This window comes from Notolabrus celidotus, chromosome 12 (assembly GCF_009762535.1).
Source record: "Notolabrus celidotus isolate fNotCel1 chromosome 12, fNotCel1.pri, whole genome shotgun sequence".
In the NCBI taxonomy this organism is placed as follows: domain Eukaryota; kingdom Metazoa; phylum Chordata; class Actinopteri; order Labriformes; family Labridae; genus Notolabrus; species Notolabrus celidotus.
Genome location: NC_048283.1, coordinates 25730939 through 25753731, shown reverse-complemented (window position 1 = coordinate 25753731; position 22793 = coordinate 25730939). Strand labels below are relative to the sequence as shown.

The following is a 22793-nucleotide window of genomic DNA, read 5'->3' as shown; positions in this document are numbered from 1 at the left end:
TGAATTTTCATTTTCTCTGTTTGGCTCTTGGATCATAAAAAGCAATGTAACCATCGTCTGCCACCCATGCATGTATTTTCTGACTCTTCTAAAGTGCTGATCATACTGTAAATACAGTACTCTGTCCTCCATAAATGCCATTGCCATCCAACAGACAAGAGAAAATGAAATTACTAAAGCAGTCAATATGAGCAAGGCCTCTTCTTGAAATATTGAATCAATTCCTGGAATCTACGGTTAGAAGCCTCCAGTCTGGCTGCATTGATTTAGCTCATGGTCAGAATGAAATTATGACTACAACACAGTCGTGCAGCGATGAAGAGAGCTGTGGGTGGACCCTGGGAAGCTGCTTCAGACAGAATTAAGAGGAAAAAACACAAGTAGAGCAGAGTTTGGTTAAAAAAAAGATGAATGTTTTATTTTAAGAATTATTTTGTGTTTTGTTTCCTTTTTTTCAAAACACCATCTGTCATGTTCTCACTGCAGCTCAGCAGTGTACAAAACTCCCCTGAAATCTTATGAAACAAACAAGAATGAATGGAATGTAACGTTCAAATGTATTTTTCTGGTTTAAATAAGATCCAAGTAAAAGCAACGTCCAAAAGTGGTATTTAACCAATCACATTCCCAGGCATCAGAGGATGCTAATGATACATCCACCTCCAGTTACAACGAACCTCTCAGTGCTGTTACTCATGTTACGTGTGATACACCAGCTCACATAAGCTTTCTTCTAAACTGATCATGCTTGGAAATCTTGGAGCACACATTTTAAATTTAACTCACTTCAAGGCACATAAAAAGCTATCTTAACCAGCAAACACACAGGTAAAGATAAATGTATGCTATCACTATCCTAACGGGAAACTCCTCCAAAGTGCTCTGCTCCATCTAACTTGCACTATCATCGCTTTAGATCGGTCCCAGCTCACTGAAAACCAATTCCTTGATGCGCTGGGTTCAAATGAAGAAGTCTTATGCGACACACAGCTACGGCGCTTTCACTTTGAAATGTAGGTGTTCATTTAGTCAAAGATCCAACATCAGTTACATTCCACAGTTGGAGTACAAGGTTTATCATTGAACAGCGTGCTGGCTGTAATCTTCCAAATATTGAACAGCTTTGCTTTGGTTTCCTTAAAAAAAGAACAGTGGGATAACCAAAACACATACGCACACACACACACATTTACACACCCATCCAGTGGGTAAACACACATTATGCGGTGAGGGACCAGACAGCTTGTAAAAACAGAAATCTATCAAAAGAACAGCGCTCCTATAAGAGAAAACGAAACGTTAACATTCTAGCAGAGTTTGAAACATCAGCAAGGCAGCTCCCCATGAAGTGTCCGGTCACAAAAAAATATATATCTGGCCGTATTGGGATGCCCTGCTTTGTGTGAATGGAAGAACAAGTGGTGCTCTGGAAAACCTCTAAATGCATGCATGAAATGCAACTTTCATTACAGACAACAGGAAAGAAAAGCCACAGCTGACTCTGAGGGCTCGACAGTCTCTCTACGCAACTAAAGAAGGCTGGACAGTCAAAACAAGGTATTCTGAAATGTAAAGTGTCCAAAGGTGACCAAAACACACCTGGCCACTGAAAATGAAGAATGCAAAAACAAACCTGTTAGAATATATATTTTTTTGCTTTGTACTGCAACTGGAGTACGTTTCTTTCAAAGCAATTTGCTATGATACAGTACATTCATCGACACTGACAAGAAGGAAAGGAAATGAAATCATCGTGCTGGCACCAAGATCCTGAGATGTGACTATATTTGTTAAGATCTTACATCGAAAATATACACACACACAATCATTTGATCTAGCGCTCCCGCATTTTGACCTTAAGAAATAAATACCCTCAGTTATGCACATATTACAATCTAAATCTACCTAAAGAAGTACCTAATCCCAGGTACTGGTGCAAAAAAAGGAGTCAGTAATAAGTGACTCCAAATGTTTCACTGGGAGTACATCCAGCACATCAGCAGGCCCACTGCCAAAGCTGCCCCTGCACCCACATTGAGAAGGATGGGCCTCCAGTACAGCCAATTCTCTCGTTTCCTCTCTGAGTCGGTCAGTCTCTGTTTCATCTGCTGGACCTTCTGTGTGGTGCTGGCAATCCTCTCCTCACGGTGCCGTTTCCTGACGCTGAAATCAGAGTCAGCTCAGAGTAAGAAGTTTGCAAAGAATTAAAGGAATGAGAGGTCAGAACTGATCACAGCATGAATGTAAATCACTGATTATTCTCAAACTTAACCATTTCAGAGCTGGTTTAAAAGGGCTTCGATTTCGATTGCTTTCAACTTAGATAATCCCGACATTTAAGGGGTCCTGAGCGGATACTTACTTCCCAGAGTTCTCTGCAAAGCTGTGGTCTTGGCTGTCTTGGCTGTCCAGCGTCTCTGCAGGCAGGTGGTCCCCTGAGTCAGCTTCTGGCTCCAGACAGGAACCTGGCTGACCGTTGGGCCTGCTGTCGTTGAAGTGAGGTCTGGGAGGAGGAGGAGGTGGAGGGGGCAGATCTGGCTCCGAGTCATCTCTGGACATCACTATCTGCTTGTTCTGCTGCAGAGGACATGACACAAAGACGCAATACAAGGCAAAGTGAGTTCAACTAAGACCCATATGAACATTTATACCTGCGAATCAGTAAACATAGCGGGCACACAGTCACTTTATTCAGTAGGGGTGTTGTGGGATCTTTAAAATATAAATCTTTTTCTTTTTTCATCCCTGCCCTTTACCCTGTTCAGATACTGTCCTATGGACTTTGGCATCAATCTGTCCAGTCCCAGACATCAGAGCTTAATCCCAGCCCAAACAGCGTTATGATCCATCTACCTGTGCTTCTGAGTTGTCTGTCAAGATGAGCTTGGCTCCCTCGATGACAGCCATGTAGGAGAAGCGGAGCTGGTCGGGGGTCTGAATCAGACCCATGCGGTATTCCCTCATGTCTAATAGCACCTTTTGAATGTCCACAGATGATGGTTTTTTCCTCCTGTCCATCTGCAAAACAGATTAGCATGTTTAGGATACAGATGAGAAGACTCTTCAGTGCGCCTCGTGTTTCCACTAAATACAGAAACCCATTCTGACAGGTTTGCACAGGCTAATGTGCTCATGATCGTGCATGCTATGAAGAGGGGGAAGGTTCATGTTTTAGGTTTTCAGGAGTCCAGAGGGATCCTTAATTAGAGAACCAATCAGGTTGTGACTGTGACGGGGTCAGTTTGATTGGTCCGTGTGATAGCTCGCTGCACTTACCGGACTTTCAGCTCCACAGAGCGGACCGCGTAAAGGAACTCTCTGGGAAGGCGAGAGGAGGCGGAATCTGTTTCTACATAAACGAAGGTTGGTGTACAGATACCACAGTGTTGAAGAAGTCATGCAGTCCAAATCTGGAGACTCTTTTCATAAACTGCAAACCCTTCTATTCGCCGCGGGAGTTCTCCTCCTTTATTCTGGTCGGCGTCTACATCCCACCTCAGGCCTGCGTAACGGAGGCGTTACAGCACCTGGCTGACCAGATTACAGACGTGGAGAAAAAACATCCTGACTCTCTGCTCATCATTCTCGGGGATTTTAACAGAGCAAATTTAACCCACGAACTACCTAAATACAGACAACATATTAAGTGTCCCACCAGGGAGTCTAACACTCTGGACCACTGCTACACAGTAATAAAGGACTCATATCGCTCTGTCCCCCGTGCAGCTTTAGGACTATCTGATCACTGTCTGATTCATCTCATCCCGACCTACAGGCAGAAGTTAAAAACGGCTAAGCCTGTAGTTAGGACTGTGAAGAAGTGGACGGAGGAGTCAAAGCAGGAGTTACAAGCCTGCTTTGATTGCACTGATTGGAGTGTTTTTGAAGCTGCATCAGGAAACCTCAATGAACTCACTGACACTGTGACTTCATACATCAGCTTCTGTGAGGACATGTGTGTGCAGACCAGGACCTTCTGCACATACAACAACAACAAGCCCTGGTTCACACCTCAACTGAGGAAGCTGCGTCAGGCCAAAGAAGAGGCCTACAGGAGTGGGGACCGGGACCTGTTCAAGCAGGCCAGAAACAAACTGACGAGGGGGATCAAGGTAGCTAAGAGGAGCTACACTGAGAAGTTAAAACAGAGCTTCTCTGCCAACGACCCCTCAGAAGTTTGGAGAGGCCTGCGTGAAGTTACAAGCTACAGGAGACCCTCCCCCCACCCTGAAGGTAACAAAAGACTAGCTGACGACCTGAACAGCTTCTACTGCAGGTTTTCACACCCCACACCCGAACACTCTGATTTACCTGGCCCCCCCACAAGCCCCTCCCCACCCCCCTCTGACCCCCCACCTGCGCTGACGATCTGTGAAGATGAGGTAATCCAGCTCTTCCAGAGACAAAAGACCAAGAAGGCTCCAGGACCAGACGGCGTGTCCCCCTCCTGCCTGAGAGTCTGTGCTGAGCAGCTGGCCCCCATCTTCACAAAGATCTTCAACACATCGCTGGAGCTGTGTGAAGTGCCCTCATGCTTCAAAAGCTCCACCATCATCCCAGTCCCAAAGAAACCCACCATCACAGGACTCAATGACTACAGGCCCGTCGCCCTGACGTCTGTGGTCATGAAGTCCTTCGAGAGACTAGTGTTGAGCCACCTGAAAGACATCACAGGCCCCCTGCTGGACCCCCTGCAGTTTGCCTATCGGGCAAACAGGTCGGTGGAGGATGCAGTCAATATGGGTCTGAACTACATCCTGCATCACCTGGACTCCCCCAGGACCTACGCTAGGATCCTGTTTGTGGACTTCAGCTCTGCGTTCAATACCATCATACCAGACATCCTGCACCAGAAACTCACCCAGCTCACAGTGCCGGCCTCCATCTGTCAGTGGATCACCAACTTCCTGACGGACAGGAGACAGCAGGTGAGGCTGGGGAGCATCAAATCCAGCACCCGGACCATCAGCACTGGCGCCCCACAGGGATGTGTTCTCTCCCCACTGCTCTTCTCCCTCTACACCAATGACTGCACCTCAGGAGACCCCTCGGTGAAACTCCTGAAGTTTGCAGACGACACCACCGTCATCGGTCTCATCCAGGACGGAGACGAGTCTGCTTACAGACAGGAGGTGGAACAGCTGGCCCTCTGGTGTAGTCAGAACCATCTGGAGCTGAACCCGCTCAAGACGGTAGAGATGACAGTGGACTTCAGGAGAAGCCCCCCCCCACTCCCCCCCCTCACCATCCTGAACAGCACTGTGTCTACTGTGGACTCTTTCAGGTTCCTGGGATCCACTATTTCCCGGGACCTGAGGTGGACCTCCCACATAGACACAATCAGAAAAAAGGCCCAGCAGAGGATGTACTTCCTGCGTCAGCTCAGGAAGTTCAACCTGCCTCAGGAGCTGCTGATCATGTTCTACACCTCCATCATCCAGTCTGTTCTGTGTACCTCCATCACTGTCTGGTTTGGCTCTGCAACCAAACTAGACAAACACAGACTGCAGCGGACTATAAGGACTGCAGAGAAAATCATCGGTGTCGACCTGCCCCCCATCCAGGACTTGTACCGGTCCCGGGCCAGGAAACGGGCAGGGAGCATTACCGCTGACCCCTCACACCCTGGACACAAATTCTTCAAACTCCTCCCCTCCGGCAGGCGCTACAGATCACTGTGCGCCAAAACAACCCGCCATAAGAACAGTTTCTTCCCCCAGGCTGTCACTCTGATGAACACTAAACCATAACAGTGTCATACCTGTCAGATCAATACTCTCTGTAAATATACATGTAGATACACAATGCAACAATTCTCAAGCAGAATTCCATATTTCTATTTTTTGTATTATTTAACTTCTATTTTATAATGTAAAACTACCTCTGCAACTCACCACTGCACTTTATCATATTATTTTAGCCTGTACATATTAGTCAAGCTATTTGTTGTTTCTTTGTATTTATAGCTAAGGTTATTGTTATTATATTTTCATTTTATTTTTTATTGTAGTTCTTATTCTTATTCCTATTCTTATGCCTTGTACAAAGAGAGCACAGTTTACCAAAGTCAAATTCCTTGTGTGTTCAAGCATACTTGGCGAATAAAGCTGATTCTGATTCTGATTCTGATTCTGATTTTGTGTAGCAGGGAGGATCCGAAGGGACACAGCATCGTCTCTGCAAACCCGACACAGGTCAGGCAGGTGTTGCTCTTCATTCACATTCAACTTTACAAATGAACCTAAAAAACTTGGAGGTAACATGAAGCTTGGAGGTTTTCTAATGCAAGTGAAGTGACTGAGGAGGACCTCGATGAGCAAATTAAAAACTTTAAGAGGTTGGCCTTATCTTCTTCGAGTTAAAAGAACAATAAAATAATTTAAAGTGTTTCTATGATTTTCCTTTTTCTAAGTTATTCACTCATGTTTATAATTGCACCTAACATGCTGTAACGTCTCTTTTTTAAGCTGTTACAACCAAAGCATAATCTTAAAATCTCATCTTGCTTTCTTGCTATAACTTGTATAAACTCTTGAATAACATTTTAACCCTGTGCTGTCAACCTCAACAATGTGAACCTTTCACATTTCCTGTATCCAGTGACACCCTCTCTCCCTCTTACTCACCAGGATTAGACAGGTGTCAACCAGTGCGAAGGTCCCAGAGCGCCCAATCCCAGCGCTGCAGTGCACCACAGAGGGCCCGTGTTCTGGGCCCAACGAGCCGGACTCCCGAACCTTTAGGAGGAATTTTAGAAAAGAGGCGGGAGATTCTGGGACGCCAAAGTCAGGCCACGTGGTGTAGTGAAAGTGATAGATCTCCCGGGACTCCTTCGTCTGAAGCAGAAGAAAAGATGGAGCTGATTTAACACCTTCACGCTTTTAGACATTAATGATTGTTTTTTTACGACACACAAGTTACGACAGGTGAAGTAATGTTCAGGATCATTGGCAGCAGAGTCACGTTATAGTTACACAAGATACAACTGAAACTTGAATACAGAAACACACAAGGTATATCAGAGCAGCTTTCATCTCAAATGTCATCTCTGAAATGCCCCCACTGAGCATCTGAAAAAAAAAAAAAAAAGAGTGATTATCTAATAATCTGCCTCTCACGCTCACCATTGTGTTTTGCAGTTCTAGGATTCGGATTGTGTAATAGGATTGGTCCTCCTCAGAAAGTAGCCTGACAACAAACCCTGTGTCTGTGAATGACATCTGTAGCTCCTCTGTGGTGGGCCAGTACTGAGCACACTTTTCCTGCGGAGACAAAAACTCACTGAGTCAGTCTTTGGCGCCCAGAAATCATGGAGAGTTATTTCACATGGGTTTGAACTCTGTGAACTGGGATGAGGAACACTGGGTGAGAGTTAGAGGGGACTCCTTGGGGTAGCTAGTGATACAGCACCTAATACTGCACATTATAATGACATCATGATACAGCGATAACTGATTATCTAGCAGACCGAAGGATATCTTTTTAAAAATGCAGATACTAAATGAGTAAATGGGTCACGCACACACACTTTTGATCCGTTTTCCTCAGGGTCACTATTTCAGTTCTTTGTTATTATACTCAAAGGGATTTGTTTCCATAAGTCATAAATAGCCAGTTTCCATGAAGCGTTCACTGATTCTAACCCAAAACTCTGATGAGGCTGTAAAAGTTCCTGTAAATCTAAAAACATGTCATGTGTGGATCCTGGGAAAAAATGCTGACAGAACAGGATCCAACATTACCAAAGCTGCTCTCTTAACAAAATCAAAACTAATGTAAGGTTGCTGGATCAGCTGTATAATTGGAGTTGGTTGAGCCACACTTTAAGATATGTTGATGGATTTAACCCCTTCATGTCGATGGTCACAACATCAACTGAAGGCACACACAGCTTCATTATTAACCTTTGCTGCACTGACTGACATGATGGGACCAATGCTCAGTTTGAGGACCTGATGGCAAAGTCAGGTTCATGTCGACAAATAACTGTCAGTAATCTACATCTTTCCATCTATCTGTGATAAGTAGCAGTTTCAGAGTATCTAGTGAGTCACACGTCAGCTCACACCTGCAGCTGTGAACAGAATTTCCCTGTGAGGTAGTTACAGTAAACTGACAGGAAGAAAACATCAGTATTTAAAGCATGATGTAAATTCATAACAAAGAAAATGTGTTAGTTCCACTCAGAGGAGGACTCATTAAAGACGTTTAACCTGTATTTTTAAATTTTAAATTGTCGCTATTTGATGCATTCTGATGGTGTCAGGAGAATCTCAAAGCTTAGAATAGGATTTCACACATTAAACACAAGTTTCTTGCTTCAGTTTTTAAAAAAATAGCTTGAAAGAAAGTATCACATGATGCGTCCTCAGGTGCAAATTTGCATCTATTCACACCTTTGCACTCACTTTGTATTTCAACATGCTGCATGAAGAAGTGTTACTCAGTTCACTAAATTAGGGCTCAGTGTTGACGCATTATGACATGAATAAATCTTCTTGTTATTCTGTTTCTTCATTATTCGGACTTTCCTGTGTTTGGATTGTTTGTTTTTACTTGATTGTTTAAGCACTTTGTAAACCAAGGTTTTTACAGGTGATATATAAATAAAATGATGATTATTACAATTAAATGTTTGAAATCAACCTTATTTTTGCTATTTTGTCCCTTTCAACAAATCGTAGATGAGCTGACACATCATCTTCTTGCTTCCTGCTACCCCCAACGATGGAAAATAGCGACACTACTGTTCTTTGAGTGGCACATTTCACTTTGAGCAGAGCGCTGGGTTTTTCTGTGTATCTATAGCTGTGCTATAAAGCTGTCTCTTACCTCTAAGTCATGGTTTCAAACCACACTGGTGAAACATGTTTCCGATTCAATAATCTAAAAGTCAAGATCATAAATTACATTTCACTGCATTCATTTAATTATCAAATCATGATAAGTGTAAGAATAACTGATCATTTTTGATACAGACTTAAAAGATATTAGAAATGCATAATATTTGGGGCACTGGTGGCCTAACGGTCTAAGAGCCCCACATACAGAGGCTATAGACCTTGTACGAGAGGTCGCCGGCTCGATTCCCTGCCGCAATCTGCTGCATGTCTTCTTCTACTCCTCACATTTCATGTCTATCTTCAGCTGTCCTATCTATAAAAGCAAAAACACCCAAAAATATAACTTAAAAAAAAGCATAATAATGTAAATTAAGCATGCGAATAAAAAGTTAATTCCCAGCAATTCATCGATTAAACATGATGAGGAAACTTTACCGTTTGAGAGCTCTAGTTTAACTACGGATAAGGTATGCTGTGTGTTCTCTGAGCAGCAAGAATATTACTAACAAGTTATGACATGTAGAAAGAGTCAACCTCAACATTACAATATTGTCTGAAACAACAAGGGGAACTGAAGAAATCAGTGTGTGCAGACGCTGAAGTATACTCACAGATCCCTTTTCAATGACTCTGTTCAGCATTATAACGGCTTTGCAACACTGCTCCCAAATCATCAGCCAGAAGTGACCGCAGGTGTTCCTCAAAGGCCCCTGTGCAAGCAAAGAGAAAAACTATAAGAAGGAGGCCGTCACAGGCAGAGGGCTTTACTAGTATCTGACTGATGCATCTCATGTATATACAGCCTCTAGTTCAACAAAATATACACGTTTGGCTTGATTCCATTTGTGCAGAATGTCGACTATCATGAACTTTGTTAAATACTGATGCAATACAGGATTAATATGCTCCCACAGCAGTAGCCATCTTGATTTAAACTTTATAACAACTCAAATTGATTGACTCAAGACAAATCAGTAAACATGAGCTCATACATTTGTCTTGTTTTCTTTAAAAACAAAAAAACCTGTTATTACCAAAAAGCTCGTAAAACATCAGAATGATATCCTGCACATATTCTTGTATTCAACAAATACTCATAGAGACACTGACTTGCACATTGTACTAATCCATACCTGAGAGAGAATGTAAGCTCTTTGGGCTTCCTCCACCATCACCGAACTTGCATTGATGTAGTCATTTTCAGAGTTTTCAAGTTTCACACGACTGTGGTCATCTGAAAGAAGATAACAGATAATACGGGATTACTTAATCATCAAGATGTTATTGGCGATGGTTAATTTATCCACTAACAACCTTATTCGTCATAAGACTCACATGGGCTGACATCTCTATAGCGGTTCAAATTTCGATTCACTGGGAGTTTCGCCACTTTGTAGGGGTATTCACCGGCTTGGTTGCGAATCTCCTGTTGCAGACACACAAAACAAATAAGAAAGTTTATTAACAAAGATGCACACATGTATAAACATAGTCTTCTTTTAATACATCTGTATTAGTGACAGATTTATCGGAGCTGTCACCTTTAGCTGAAATGTCAGCATTGCTTTGTTGTGATCATCATCTGTCAAAAGGCTGTCGTGTGTCATTATTATTCTGACACATTGTTTTCATGATGTGTAAGGGGTGCGGTATAAGGCGATCCTCAAGCATTGGCTGAACAAAAGCTTTATTAGTTCCCTTTAAGGAGATAGACCTATGCAATTAAAGGCAACCAAAGGTCTTATGTCTTTTAAAAAGGGACTTAAGACATTTCATCTCTTTTACTTAATCGTAATGTTTTTAAAAAGTGGGCTGTTTGCAATTTTTGTTTTTTAATGTGTTCTTATAGTCTGTTTTTAAAGCTGCTGTGAGGAACTTTTGACTTGTATTGATTTTGGCGCCCCCCCTGTGGTCAAAGTGATACCTTTTATCTCTTGTCCTGTACATGCAAAAGTAGTGTTTTGTACAAAAACATTATCCTGTTGTCTTCCAACAATCAAATTTATCACACAATTTGATAATTTTCCATGAAAACAGTCAATAAATGCTGTTTCTAAAGTGAGATGTCAATCATCCAGTCTGACACCTACCCCCTCACAGCAATTTCAAGCATTAAAAATGTCAACAGAGCAGGCATCATTTTTGTTGCTGATGGTCTTGTTTGCTCTTAAAGGTTATGAAGAGGCATCAGTATCAGTTTCAGTCTGTTTCTCAGCCAGTTCAAAACTCCTCACAGTGCCTTTAACCTTTGCTGTTTTAATGAGGTGTCCTGTAGCACTTTGGGGATTTATTCTGAATGTAAAGTGTGTTATAATTAAAATGCATTATTAATACTATTGCAATAAGTTTATTCTAAGACACGGGGAGGTTTCAACATTTAAATACACAAGAAGGAGACCATCCCACTTCTCAGAGAACTCATATTACCCAGAATGTCTCCAGTTCTGAGTAAAACTGTAAGCTGTGGTCAGATAATTACACCTCTGATTTATCTGTAAAGCACAAAACTGCCTCCAACTGTCTCTAATATAACAATATTTAAAGCCTTATGTGATTCATAAGTGATCAGTGGTGGACAAAGTACACAGCTTCATTACTTAAGTCAAAGTATAGATACTCCTGGTCAAATATCACTCCAATACAAGTGAAAGTTGCTCTGTCAAATTATTACTTGAGTTAAAGTCCTGGAGTACTTGCTTTTAAAAATACTTAAGAATTCAAAGTACTCCTTAAAAAATCTGAAAACATATTTTCACAATACATAAATGCATTCAAGAGTACAAAGAAGTACATTAGCTTAAATTATGTTTATTTAGAAACCATTACTTGAAATCTATAAAAACTATACTATGGAATACAAACAGACACTTAGTTACTCCAAGCACAGACAACTTAGTTTCAAATGTTCATCTGGAATTAATCAAATGTTACATAGCTCAACACACTTTCTCAAGTTGGACAGTGAATTTTTGTGTGTTTGGGCAGAGTGGGAAACAGGGAGAACGTCTTAAATGACACGTTTCATTCTTCATTTCAAAAACCTCTAACACAGGATGAAGATTTGGCCGTGGGTGCTCAGGTGGAGAATTATAACCATCATTACCACCTCAAAATGAACGGCCTTATCTGAGTGAAATTTGCTCTGTGTTTGTTCCACGTTCAACCGTGGAGACACACGATATACAGGTATGACTAAACCACTGACACAAACAGAACCACACAAACACATTTTACTGTCTTAGGGATCAAATTTCACAAAAGAGAAGGAAATTCATGATCTGACTTCAAAGGAAAAGTAGTGAGTAACTAGAGCACTGATAGATATGTAGTGGAGTCAAAAGGATGATAATTGTCCTCTGAATGTAGTGGAGTAAAAGTAATAAGTTTCCCAAAAAATAATACTCAAGTATAGTACAGATACCCAAAAAATGTACTTTAGCACAGTACTCAAGCACAATTACTCTGTTACTGTCCACCACTGTAAGTGCTATATATGTTTGTTTATGTTGTTCCACCAGTGTTTTCAGTGTGCCTGGGTGCTCATCTGAAACTTTAAAACAGGGTTGGATTTATAACATCACTAGTTACATGTAATCCTCCACTTAGTAATTTCATACCGTATTACAAGATCACAGCCTAAATTAACCCGGATCAGAAATATGATGAAGTAAACGCTGGGCTCCCTCAGACAGCTGGTGGTGAAACACATGCGCTTTTCTCTGGAAGTCCTGACGAGTTCTCAGAAGCTGCAGCTGACGTCTGCTCTCGTCAGCAGCTTTAGCACTGAGCTCTGCTGCTGCTGCACGCTGTGAGCTACGGAAGTCAGCGGCGGATAGCAAAGGACTGCTTACTTAGTGGCTCATTCACGGTCACTTTGTGCATACTTTTATATTTCTCCTCTAAACATTGTGATTATAGTGTATAAGTTGACACAGCTAAGTGAATCGCACATAGAGAATAAGATACCTCATATTTATAAAGACGTAGCTATCAAATGAGCTAGCTACAGCAGCCTATCGTCATAGAAACACGAGAGGCCCAGTGTCCCCACTTACATTGTAAAGGTTCTGCCATCCCCCGGACGAATCAATGTCTTCAAATTCCTGCTCCATGGTGTCGCACAAAGTGCCCCGAGACACTCGCTGGATGATCACAGAGTGTTTGAGCTCAGTCCTCTGAGTTACTCCTTTCTATGAGCCATCTAAACAGCAGTCTGTGTGAACCTGGGAATCCCTGCGGGAAGTCTGCTGCTCCTGCACAGTACTGCACGTTGACGGACTAGGGTTGCCAGTTGTGTGTTTATCTCGACCTACCAAAGAATCAATAAATATCTGAGTTAGTTACTTCTGTGTGGATGCTCATTTATGTAACCACATACATTCAAATATATATATTTATATTTTTTTTACAGTAATCAGTCTACTTTTTTAAATTCATTTTTTTAGCATTCAACTTTTTTTATTGCGTTTTTTCTGTATTTCTTTGTTCACCATAAGTTCATAAATGATATATAAGTTATACAAAACAACAATGAGAGAAAAAAATATCTAAAATAATAATAAACAAAAAGGAAGATAAACAAAAGAAAAAAAAGTAAACACACGAAATAAGAAGCATTCCTATTCCTCTTGGTGATCAGGATCAGAATCAGAAATACTTTATAAATCCGGGGGGAAATTCAGTTGTCACAATATACTCTGATACACAGTATGTAAATATCAAAATATTAATAGAAGGGGGAATAAAATGAGATATAAATACGAATAAAATCAATATAAAATTTAATTCAAATAAATTAAAAAATAGAATAAATAAATACGATTAAAATTAAAATTAAAATTGAATAAAGTATTTAGAAGCACTGAATAGTTAGAATTATCTATGTACAAAAGTGTTGGTAATGAAGGTTATATATACAGGGACACAAGACAGTGTATTGCATGGTTATAGCACAGACCACAAGTTATTGTTCTAGTTGTTTAGAGGTTAACATGTATAGTTTTCCATGTCACAATATTACTTTTCATAATCATCATACATGATTTACATTAGAATTGAGGACATATTAATTTAACATCAGATATTATCATCTTCTCCAATGATTTCCAGATAGGGACCCCATATAGATCTGAATACCCATTATCATTGACTCTGTAGATAAACTGTCCTTTCCATTCACTAAAACTGATCTTCAGTTTGGATTTCCAACGCCTCAGCACTACCCTGCAGCCTGTTATAAAAGCTCATTTCACCCGAAAGTACATTTTTGAGGTCAGATTAGCCTCCTTTGGTAAAATACCCAGTGCACATAATGCTGGGCTCTTAAACTCTGTTTTTAACGCATCATTCATACATTTGACTGTAGCTGACCAGAGTTTTTATTAGTGTAGTGAGATAATAAATAAAACTAATACATTTTGTTTATATAACACCTTTCAAAACACAGTTACAAAGTGCTTTACACCAAGGCTACAATAGACAGGCAGATTAAAATAGCATTAAAACAAGGTAAAACAATAGGTGTAGGACCTGAACTGTTAAAATTGTGTGAAAAATACAGTGAGGTTGTGCTGAAATCACAGTGAGTAAAACAATTGAGCCAATAAAACAGTTAAATTGGATTCAGAATAAAACAAATTAAAAACAAATTAAAAACAAATTATAAACAAAACAAACATTAAAAATCGGAGAATTTATTCAAAAAATGCATTTCTATTAAAGTAAGAGATAGTTTGTTTAACCAACATAAAGTATTAATAATATCTAATAGTCTGTGTATTTCTTTTGACACGATAAAAAAAAGGCAACATTGGAACAACACAAAATAAAGCATACATTAAAAAACCAGTTCATAGTCTTCTTGTCCACAGTATGCAGTTTTGTAAATAGACAAACACGATTGTTGTTATACAGAACCTGGCAACCCAAGTACCACTAACATGTAACGATACATTTAGCCGTTAACTTGTTTGTATAGTTGACTGTACATGACAGTGATGCGTTTTTGAAATAATTTCATTATGTTCAGTCTCTTTCTTAATATTATAGGTTTCAAACATAGACTGTAATTAAACATTAAAATATATTACCTCTTTAAATCGTTGACTTACAATCTTGCGCCACTCTGTGGCCACCACTCGCGGACACACTCACTGCGCAGGCGCAGACCCGCCAAGCACCCCCACACATACAGTGGACACATGACTAGCTAGCTGGTAGCTGGCTGGTTTGTTGTAGTTGAGAACATGTTTGTCGCGCGTAGTATTGCTGCAGACCACAAAGATCTGATCCACGATGTGTCGTATGATTTCCACGGCCGGAGGATGGCGACTTGCTCCAGTGACCAAAGTGTGAAGGTAACGTAAGTTGTAAAAAGTGCATCAGTTTGCTAATTTTAGCCTTAGCTTGCTAGCTCCTGACCCACATTATCATCATTCATAGTTAACTGCTGCATTAACTACTCTAATTTCTCTGTTATTGACATACTAACAAGGCAACAACACGACATGTGAAGCTGCTTTAGAATATATGGTATATTCTGATTATTCAATAGGCAGCTTTTATCTGATGTGTTTGGCTAGTTTGCTAGGCACGGTACCTGTAGCACAAGCTAGTGTGACAGCAGATCTGAATTAAATCTTACAGTGAACATTAAAGTTTTGCCACAAAACATTCATAATACTCGTTTAGCTTTATCACACCTCTGGCCTCTCTCTTGTTAAGTATTTTACGCTTCATATATTCAGGGTTACTAGCTGATCAAGTTGTCCACAGATGTATTATATCGGCTTTATTTCTCAGCTTTGCTTTTCTTCATCTTGATTTCAGGTTTGGGACAAAAGTGAAAATGGAGAGTGGCACTGCACAGCCAGCTGGAAGGTAAACTACCTTCTTCTGCTTGATCCGTTTAATGAAGGCTTTCCTGGTAATATAGCACATCATCAGCCAGGGTTATATCGCATTTGTGTAATTGTCTTAAACTAGTGTTTATAGGGGATTTATTGACAAAGCTCCTTTCTTTTCTCTGTAGACACACAGTGGATCGGTGTGGAGGGTGACGTGGGCTCATCCAGAATTTGGCCAGGTTCTGGCATCCTGCTCTTTCGATCGGACAGCTGCTGTTTGGGAAGAGATTGTAGGGGAATCCAATGACAAACAGAGAGGACTGAGCCACTGGGTAGGAGAAACTTAGACATAAGCACATTAGCAGACTTCACACCACAGACAATTAATGCTTGGAACAAAGTCAGGTCACAAGTTCTATTACTATCACAACATTAAGACACATTTTTTTGTCTTTTGTTTTTGTTAGGTGTTATTTTTTAGGGAAGTGAACCCTGCGCCTTTTAACATCTGCTGTCGTATCTCTGTTAAATATTGCAGGTAACCGCTGTTGGCCAATTTGCTATCATTGTCTCTTTAATGTCTGATTTAGATAAAGAGAACCACACTGGTGGATAGTAGGACTTCAGTGACTGATGTGAAGTTTGCCCCCAAACACATGGGCCTCATGCTGACCACCTGCTCTGCCGACGGGGTGGTGAGGATCTATGAGGCTCCTGACGTGATGAACCTGAGTCAGTGGTCCCTGCAGCACGAGATCTCCTGCAAGCTGAGCTGCAGTTGCATCTCTTGGAATCCCTCAAGGTTTGGCTGTTAGTTCTCTTTGAAACTGTTGGGACATTGAAATGTACAGAGCATTTCCAGTTCTTGTAAATATTCAACACTTAATTGCATCTCAAAGAAAGTAGAATTTTTAAACTTACTTATATGCTTTTTTAGATGTTGAAACATGACAAAAGTTGATCTTTAAAAAATATGCAGATTACTTTTATTTCATTATAACTGGTATTAAGCAGAAATATTAGTTTTATCTTTTACATGAACATTGATATATTCCCCAGTGCATCATCACTATTAATACAGATACTGGGTGTAGATTGAGTATCTATGTGTAACTTGTGTTATTTATCTCAACCATCCAGCTCTCGTGCCCACCCGCCAATGTTTGCAGTTGGCAGTGACGACAGCAACGTGACATATGGCGGCAAAGTTCAGATCTATGAGTATAATGAAAACACAAGGTGGGTTATCTGGTGGTGTTATTCATGACCCATCAAAAACTTCACTCCCAAAAATAATGCACTTTTCTATTTTTTAAAGTTTTTGTTGATTTTGTTTTGATTTCAAAAGGAAATATGCCAAAGCAGAGACGCTGATGACGGTGACTGATGCAGTCCATGACATTGCGTTTGCTCCAAACCTGGGGAGATCTTTCCATGTGCTCGCTATTGCAACGAAAGATGTCAGAATCTTTAAACTCGTTCCTATGAGGTGATGTAGTTTTTTTTTTTTATATACACTACCAGTCAAAAGTTTGGACACACCTTCTCATTCAATTGTTTTTATTTATTCTAATTATTTTCAACATTGTAGATTAATACTGAAGACATCAAAACTATGAAATAATCTGGGTTTGCCATAATCTGGATTACAACAGTAGTCAAATTTGGACTATCCATTGTGTACTAACCCTACCTCTGAACAACACAACTGATGGTCTCAAACACATTAAGAAGGCAAGTCCTTCTACAAATGAACTCTTGACAAGGCTCATGTTAATTAGAAACCATTCCAGGAGACCACTTCATGAAGCAGACTGAGAGAATACCAAGAGTGTGCAAAGCTGTCATGAAGGAAAAAGGGGGCTACTTTACAGAATGTAAAATATAAAACATATTCTGGTTTGTTTAACACTTTTTTGTTCATTAAATAATTCCATATATGTTCTTTCATAGTTTTGTTGTCTTCAGTTCTAATCTACAGTGTTTCAAATAATTAAAATAAATACAAACCCTTGAATGAGAAGGTGTTTCCAAACTTTTGACTGGTAGTGTATATGTTATCAGAGTTTACATATGCAGCCGTTATATCATTAATACATAATGTATGCTGCTTATTTACTTTTCAAAGATGGAAAGAAAAGACTAAAACGAGAACCTCCCTTTGTGTTAATTATCTCTAACTTGCTTCTACATGACAGAAAGGAGAGCACTTCTTCGGGGCCCACTAAGTTCGAGGTGCAGATTGTGGCTCAGTTTGACAACCACAACTCGCAGGTGTGGCGTGTGAGCTGGAACATCACCAGCACTCTACTGGCCTCCTCCGGGGATGATGGTTGTGTTCGCCTCTGGAAAGGTATTTATTTGGTTGATGTCCCCGAGATGAGTCTTTGTGAAATGCTAAAAGAAGCATGTTTTTTCAGCTCATTCATGTGGTAACAAATTCTCAGGGGAATATGTACTGTACTCAGACCTCTTCATCTTCTCGTTGTTTGTATCGGTGTGTTGTCAATCTTGCATATCTGAAAAACAAATCTGTATTATCCTGCTTAAAACACTTTGAAGGAAGAATGACATTAACACAGTGTGTGTACAAGCATACACATCTTCTGTGTCTTGATAAAGTTAAAGTCAGTAGTAGTGTGAGCTCTGATTGTTGCATCCTTTTGCAGCAAACTACATGGACAACTGGAAGTGCACCGGCATCCTAAAGGGAGACGGCAGCCCACTCACCGGCTCATCCGGTCAGCCAACAGCTATGAGCACTGTGGTTGGCTCCTCAGTTCAGACCTCCCAGAATGCCCTGAATGGGATGTCTGCAGGAAGGTAGGTGGTGTGGTTCTTGTGATGCCACTCACCCAGCCTGACCCAAGCCAGTCAGAACTGACAACTTACTATTCCTCACACTGACTGGGACTGCAGCTGCTCACTGACAAACTCTCTGAGGCCCGAATGTTGCACTTATGCAAAGAGCTTGGCTTCCAGCTTCCAGGTTTTTGGCATATAGCCTGTGACGTTGGATGTTTTGATCTTTTTTTTTTATTTGATTTGTACTGCTGCATGTCATTGAAGTGGTTTCATGTTCCCACTTTGCATCGTCAGTGTTAGGGCTAATCATTTTCATGGCATAAAAGTAAAATAAACCTGTTTATATAAATCTGATATGTGACTGTTATTTCACATGCTGGAGATATTTTAGAATATAGCGCAAAAACATTTTGTTTGTTAAGAATTAAATCACAGACAGGTGGTCTTACCTTTTTTCTCCTTATTTCACTTTTTAACTTTGATGAATCTTTGAGCAGCTCTCGCCAAACTCTTTGCAGCACAGAAACGGCTTAAATCAACCCAATTAACCAACTGTAATAACATTATACATTAGTCTGAAGACATACTGTTTAATGATTATGGACAGGGGCTTTAAAGCAACACTATGTAACTCTAAAATAACAATTAACATGTTTTGTTTTAATGATTAAACAGCAGTTATACTCATCCTGCCTCTATTAAACACTCAGGGACTTTGTTAGGTACTCAACCTAGCATCACCAACGATCATCCATGGCTCATTTTAGTTTATGTAGACATTTTTGATGATGATATTGTGTTTCCGAGTGGACAGTGTTGGAGTTTAACACTCTTTTTGATATGTAGCTGTATCAAATCAACCTCACACCCTCTCTTGACATAACCTCTGTATTTACCCTGCATGTTGTTTCTGAATCACTGCTAACCCGAGTAACACGAGATCTGTTGATTGTGAGTATCTGTTTATTAATTCTGTTTTAATGCATTTTGTTAACTTAATAGCATAAGTCCTTGTCAACAAACAGAGTAAAGGTGGCTTTGTTAAAGTAACGTTGTGTTGTACTGCTTGTTGCATGCAGGATTGGCAAGAGAGCTCCCTTTGCCCCTCCCCTGCGGCAGCTGACCTCTCCAAAGATATACCAGCAACCTACGTATTACTAATGTCTCCTCTCCATCAGCTGCACATTTATCTTGTGTCAATGCATCCTAAATGAGTGTGATTCTTATCCAGGATATGTCCAGAATATGTTGCGCACGTGTCAAAAGGAGCAGTGTGTAAGATGAAGTGATGTCTGGAGGGTAAGTTTGCAAACATGGGGAAATACAACCTGTGGCAGGGAACAATGGGAAATGATTGCTGAGGAACTAGGACTTGTCTTGTTTTTTCTGTTAACGGCTACTAAAGAGACATTATGGTTAAACAACTGCATGGATGAGAGTTGCTCTTGTATTATTAAAGACCTAGAGACAGTGCTGTTGCCCTGCCTTCCACCCAGTGGCCACTTTGGGTATTACAGCAACAAAATTTCCTACTTGCACATGAATAATTTTTCCTGCTGACACCATTATAAAAGACACTCCTTTAAATTTGACTACAGTAAGCAGTCAACTGCAAACAGGTTCATTTTTATTCTTTCTATTTAACATTTTTGTTTGTAAAACCTGTCATGATACTTGTCAGTTAATATTAAGAATAATAAAAAGGAACAAATCCAGTTACCAACAGTCAAACCTAATAAAGGAAAACAGCTAAATAAGTGGTGCAGGGCATACTAAATTCAGGAGGGAAATTGATGTTGACCTTCAGTGAATAATATACCACCTGCATTAACCTAACCAACCATTACTTCTCACACTCGTAGAAGTAGATAACCATTTATCATCAAACAGTAACCACACACAGACAGCCATTCAAACATCCTCAGTGAGAGTCTGTAGTCGTTCTGTTGCTGTAGCAGAGGTAGAGGTTTTAGAGTCATCACAATGTAGTGTCTACTGGACCTGTGGAAACTGAAAGTTAGGGTCACTTATATTCAGCGAGCAATGAATTCTCTGTTGACTTAAGTTGGTCTTTTATCCAAGTCTTAATGATTCATTCATAGTAGTCACAGTAAATGGATTTGAACACAGCTGACTCGGTCATTATAATGTCTTTAAGAAGAGGGATATCTCTTGACTGTTTATGTTTCTGACCTTTTTTCTTCGGGGATTGACATTATGCTCAGATGATAATGGACTATATTTCTGATATGGTGGGATAAAGGTGTAAAAAGCTCATCTAAAGATATCAAATAAAAGTTCTTTCTTTTATTTGATAAAAATACATTCCATTTTCCCCAGTATATCTCTTAATTTTACACACTGGACCTCTAAAGGAATCTCCTTTTTTCTCTTCGTCACAGTCTCTTTGTTTTGGTTTCAGCATGTTGCTCTTCAAAAGTCCCCCCTCATGATGTTGCATACCTTTAAAAACACTGTTCCACTGCTCCAAAAGTATTGTCCTCTAATTTATTTTCTTATGCATGCATTCCTTATCTTTTCCAAAGAGTCTGTAAGTTATATCCTTGCTGAGTATGTGGGATATAATTGTCAGTTCTTTGCATCACAGCTTTTATTTTGGCTTTGATTTCAACATGTTTTTTTATTTTGCGAGTCTTTCGTGTCTTTAGTTCAGTATTCAGTCGACCATTCTCTCTTTTCATTTGTTTCTTAGGCATGCAGCTGTCTCATTTCTAATCTCTAATTTCTACTTCCTTGTATGTGGTCCTCCTCCTGTACCCTGTTGTCATCGTCTCCTCCCCATCCATGTATATGTTGTCTTTGTCTCCTTCCATTTTTTCGTTGCTTCAGGTATTTCTTTCCACCTCTGGACACTCCCAGAGCAGGGACTAGGTATGGCCACCTGTTGCCTCCCTCCTCCCTCATAGAGCACTGTGATGTTGAGCCCATTCAACCTCAGCTACAGGCTCTTACCCAGAGACTCTCGTCTAGAGCTCTCCTGCCCTTACCAGAGTTTGAAGGGCAGTGACGTGGAGATATTTAAGCTTTTACATGTTTTCATTTTCAACTGCATAAAATGGAAGACACTGAATTACGTCAGAAATATTGTAAAGTTTCTACTATGTTATCGAGTAGGCCTTTTGATGACTATTTTAATGTCTAATGTTGAGTGAATAATACATGTTTTTTGTGCTCTTGTTGTTGGAAAGTGCAGAAAAGAACATCCAAATATTGTTTTCTGATGAAACATGGTGAATGTCAGCTGGGAAATAAGAGCACTGACAACCTAAACCATCAGTGCCTGCAGAGACAAAATATCACAAGGTGCTCGTGAAGATGCACATGCCTGAAGTCAGAATAAACACCACAAAGAGATATACAAAGAGTCTTATTTTTTGTTTTCCCATCACATGAAAATAAAGACTAAGAGTATCCATTCATGAGTGACTGACCTCTGCATGAGACAGCTCTTCTGTATTAATAACTCATGAGTCACTGTCACACACTTCTTTTGTTTTAAATAGGTCGCCTGTATTTTGAAATGTTGATTTAGAAACGTATTGACTGTCGCTGAATGAGTCTACCAAAGATGATACCTACCAATTTCATAACTTTTGTGTTTATTTTTGGATCTCACTTCAGATACAAGATATTTTCTTGTGGGCATCAGTTAAGGAGAAAAATATGCGTGCAAATTTGGCGCTACTCTACCAGTTTCAATACAATAAAATGATAAAGTAAAAAAAAACAGTGGGTTATTTGTTCTGAAAGGAAGGATAAAAGCCCACTTCATGGCTTTTCACAAAATGGAATGCATATGAGGCAGCTCTCTCAGCAGGCAGCTGTCTTCTAACCAAGGCATTCTTGCAGCTGTTTGGTACAACACATGATACGTTAAACCTCCCACACGGCCAGAAATGATCACACTGTGAATCTTTGGTTTTGTGTTCAAGTTTATCTTAGTAGAAATTGTTTTTTGACAACCTAATTGTGCATGAGTTACACATTTCTATGGTTCATTTTATCAGTAACTTATAGTGTCTAATATGCAAGAAATCCCATTGATATATCTTTAAGTTAATTTCATTTAGAAAAATTTAATGAACTTTAGTGATTTGATTTGATGTCTATATTTCGAATATTAAAATGAAACAGAAAAAACATCAATCAACATTCATTTACTTGTTTGAAAAACAGTAGGAAGAAGTAAAATTGTATCTAATCCTACCCCTTTATTCACTATTTTCTGGCACTATATGATTTTTTTTCTCACTAAACAAATCTTCATAACTTATCATCA

At 40.0% G+C, this 22793-nt stretch overlaps 2 protein-coding genes across 3 annotated transcripts; one reads left to right on the top strand and one right to left on the bottom strand.

Annotated features, from left to right (window-relative positions):
* Positions 1–1630: 1630 nt before the first annotated feature.
* Positions 1631–15148, bottom strand: ptpn2a (protein tyrosine phosphatase non-receptor type 2a). 2 transcript variants are annotated; one of them, XM_034698505.1, is made up of 10 exons: positions 14933–15148; positions 12899–13152; positions 10179–10269; positions 9977–10077; positions 9455–9553; positions 7125–7262; positions 6627–6836; positions 2854–3018; positions 2363–2577; positions 1631–2163 (listed from the first exon to the last, which is right to left on the bottom strand). In XM_034698505.1, the coding sequence occupies exons 2-10, from the start codon at positions 12953–12955 to the stop codon at positions 1974–1976; spliced, it is 1266 nt and encodes a 421-aa protein (XP_034554396.1). In that variant the 5' UTR covers positions 12956–13152; positions 14933–15148; the 3' UTR covers positions 1631–1973. The 2 variants fall into 2 exon arrangements, with proteins under 2 accessions (XP_034554396.1, XP_034554397.1); XM_034698506.1 differs by having other exon boundaries at positions 14954–14974.
* Positions 14889–21868, top strand: seh1l (SEH1-like (S. cerevisiae)). The gene is made up of 9 exons (XM_034698508.1): positions 14889–15199; positions 15672–15722; positions 15874–16020; positions 16279–16490; positions 16829–16927; positions 17037–17177; positions 17887–18041; positions 18358–18511; positions 21344–21868. The coding sequence occupies exons 1-9, from the start codon at positions 15089–15091 to the stop codon at positions 21519–21521; spliced, it is 1248 nt and encodes a 415-aa protein (XP_034554399.1). The 5' UTR covers positions 14889–15088; the 3' UTR covers positions 21522–21868.
* The last annotated feature ends 925 nt before the right edge of the window (positions 21869–22793 follow it).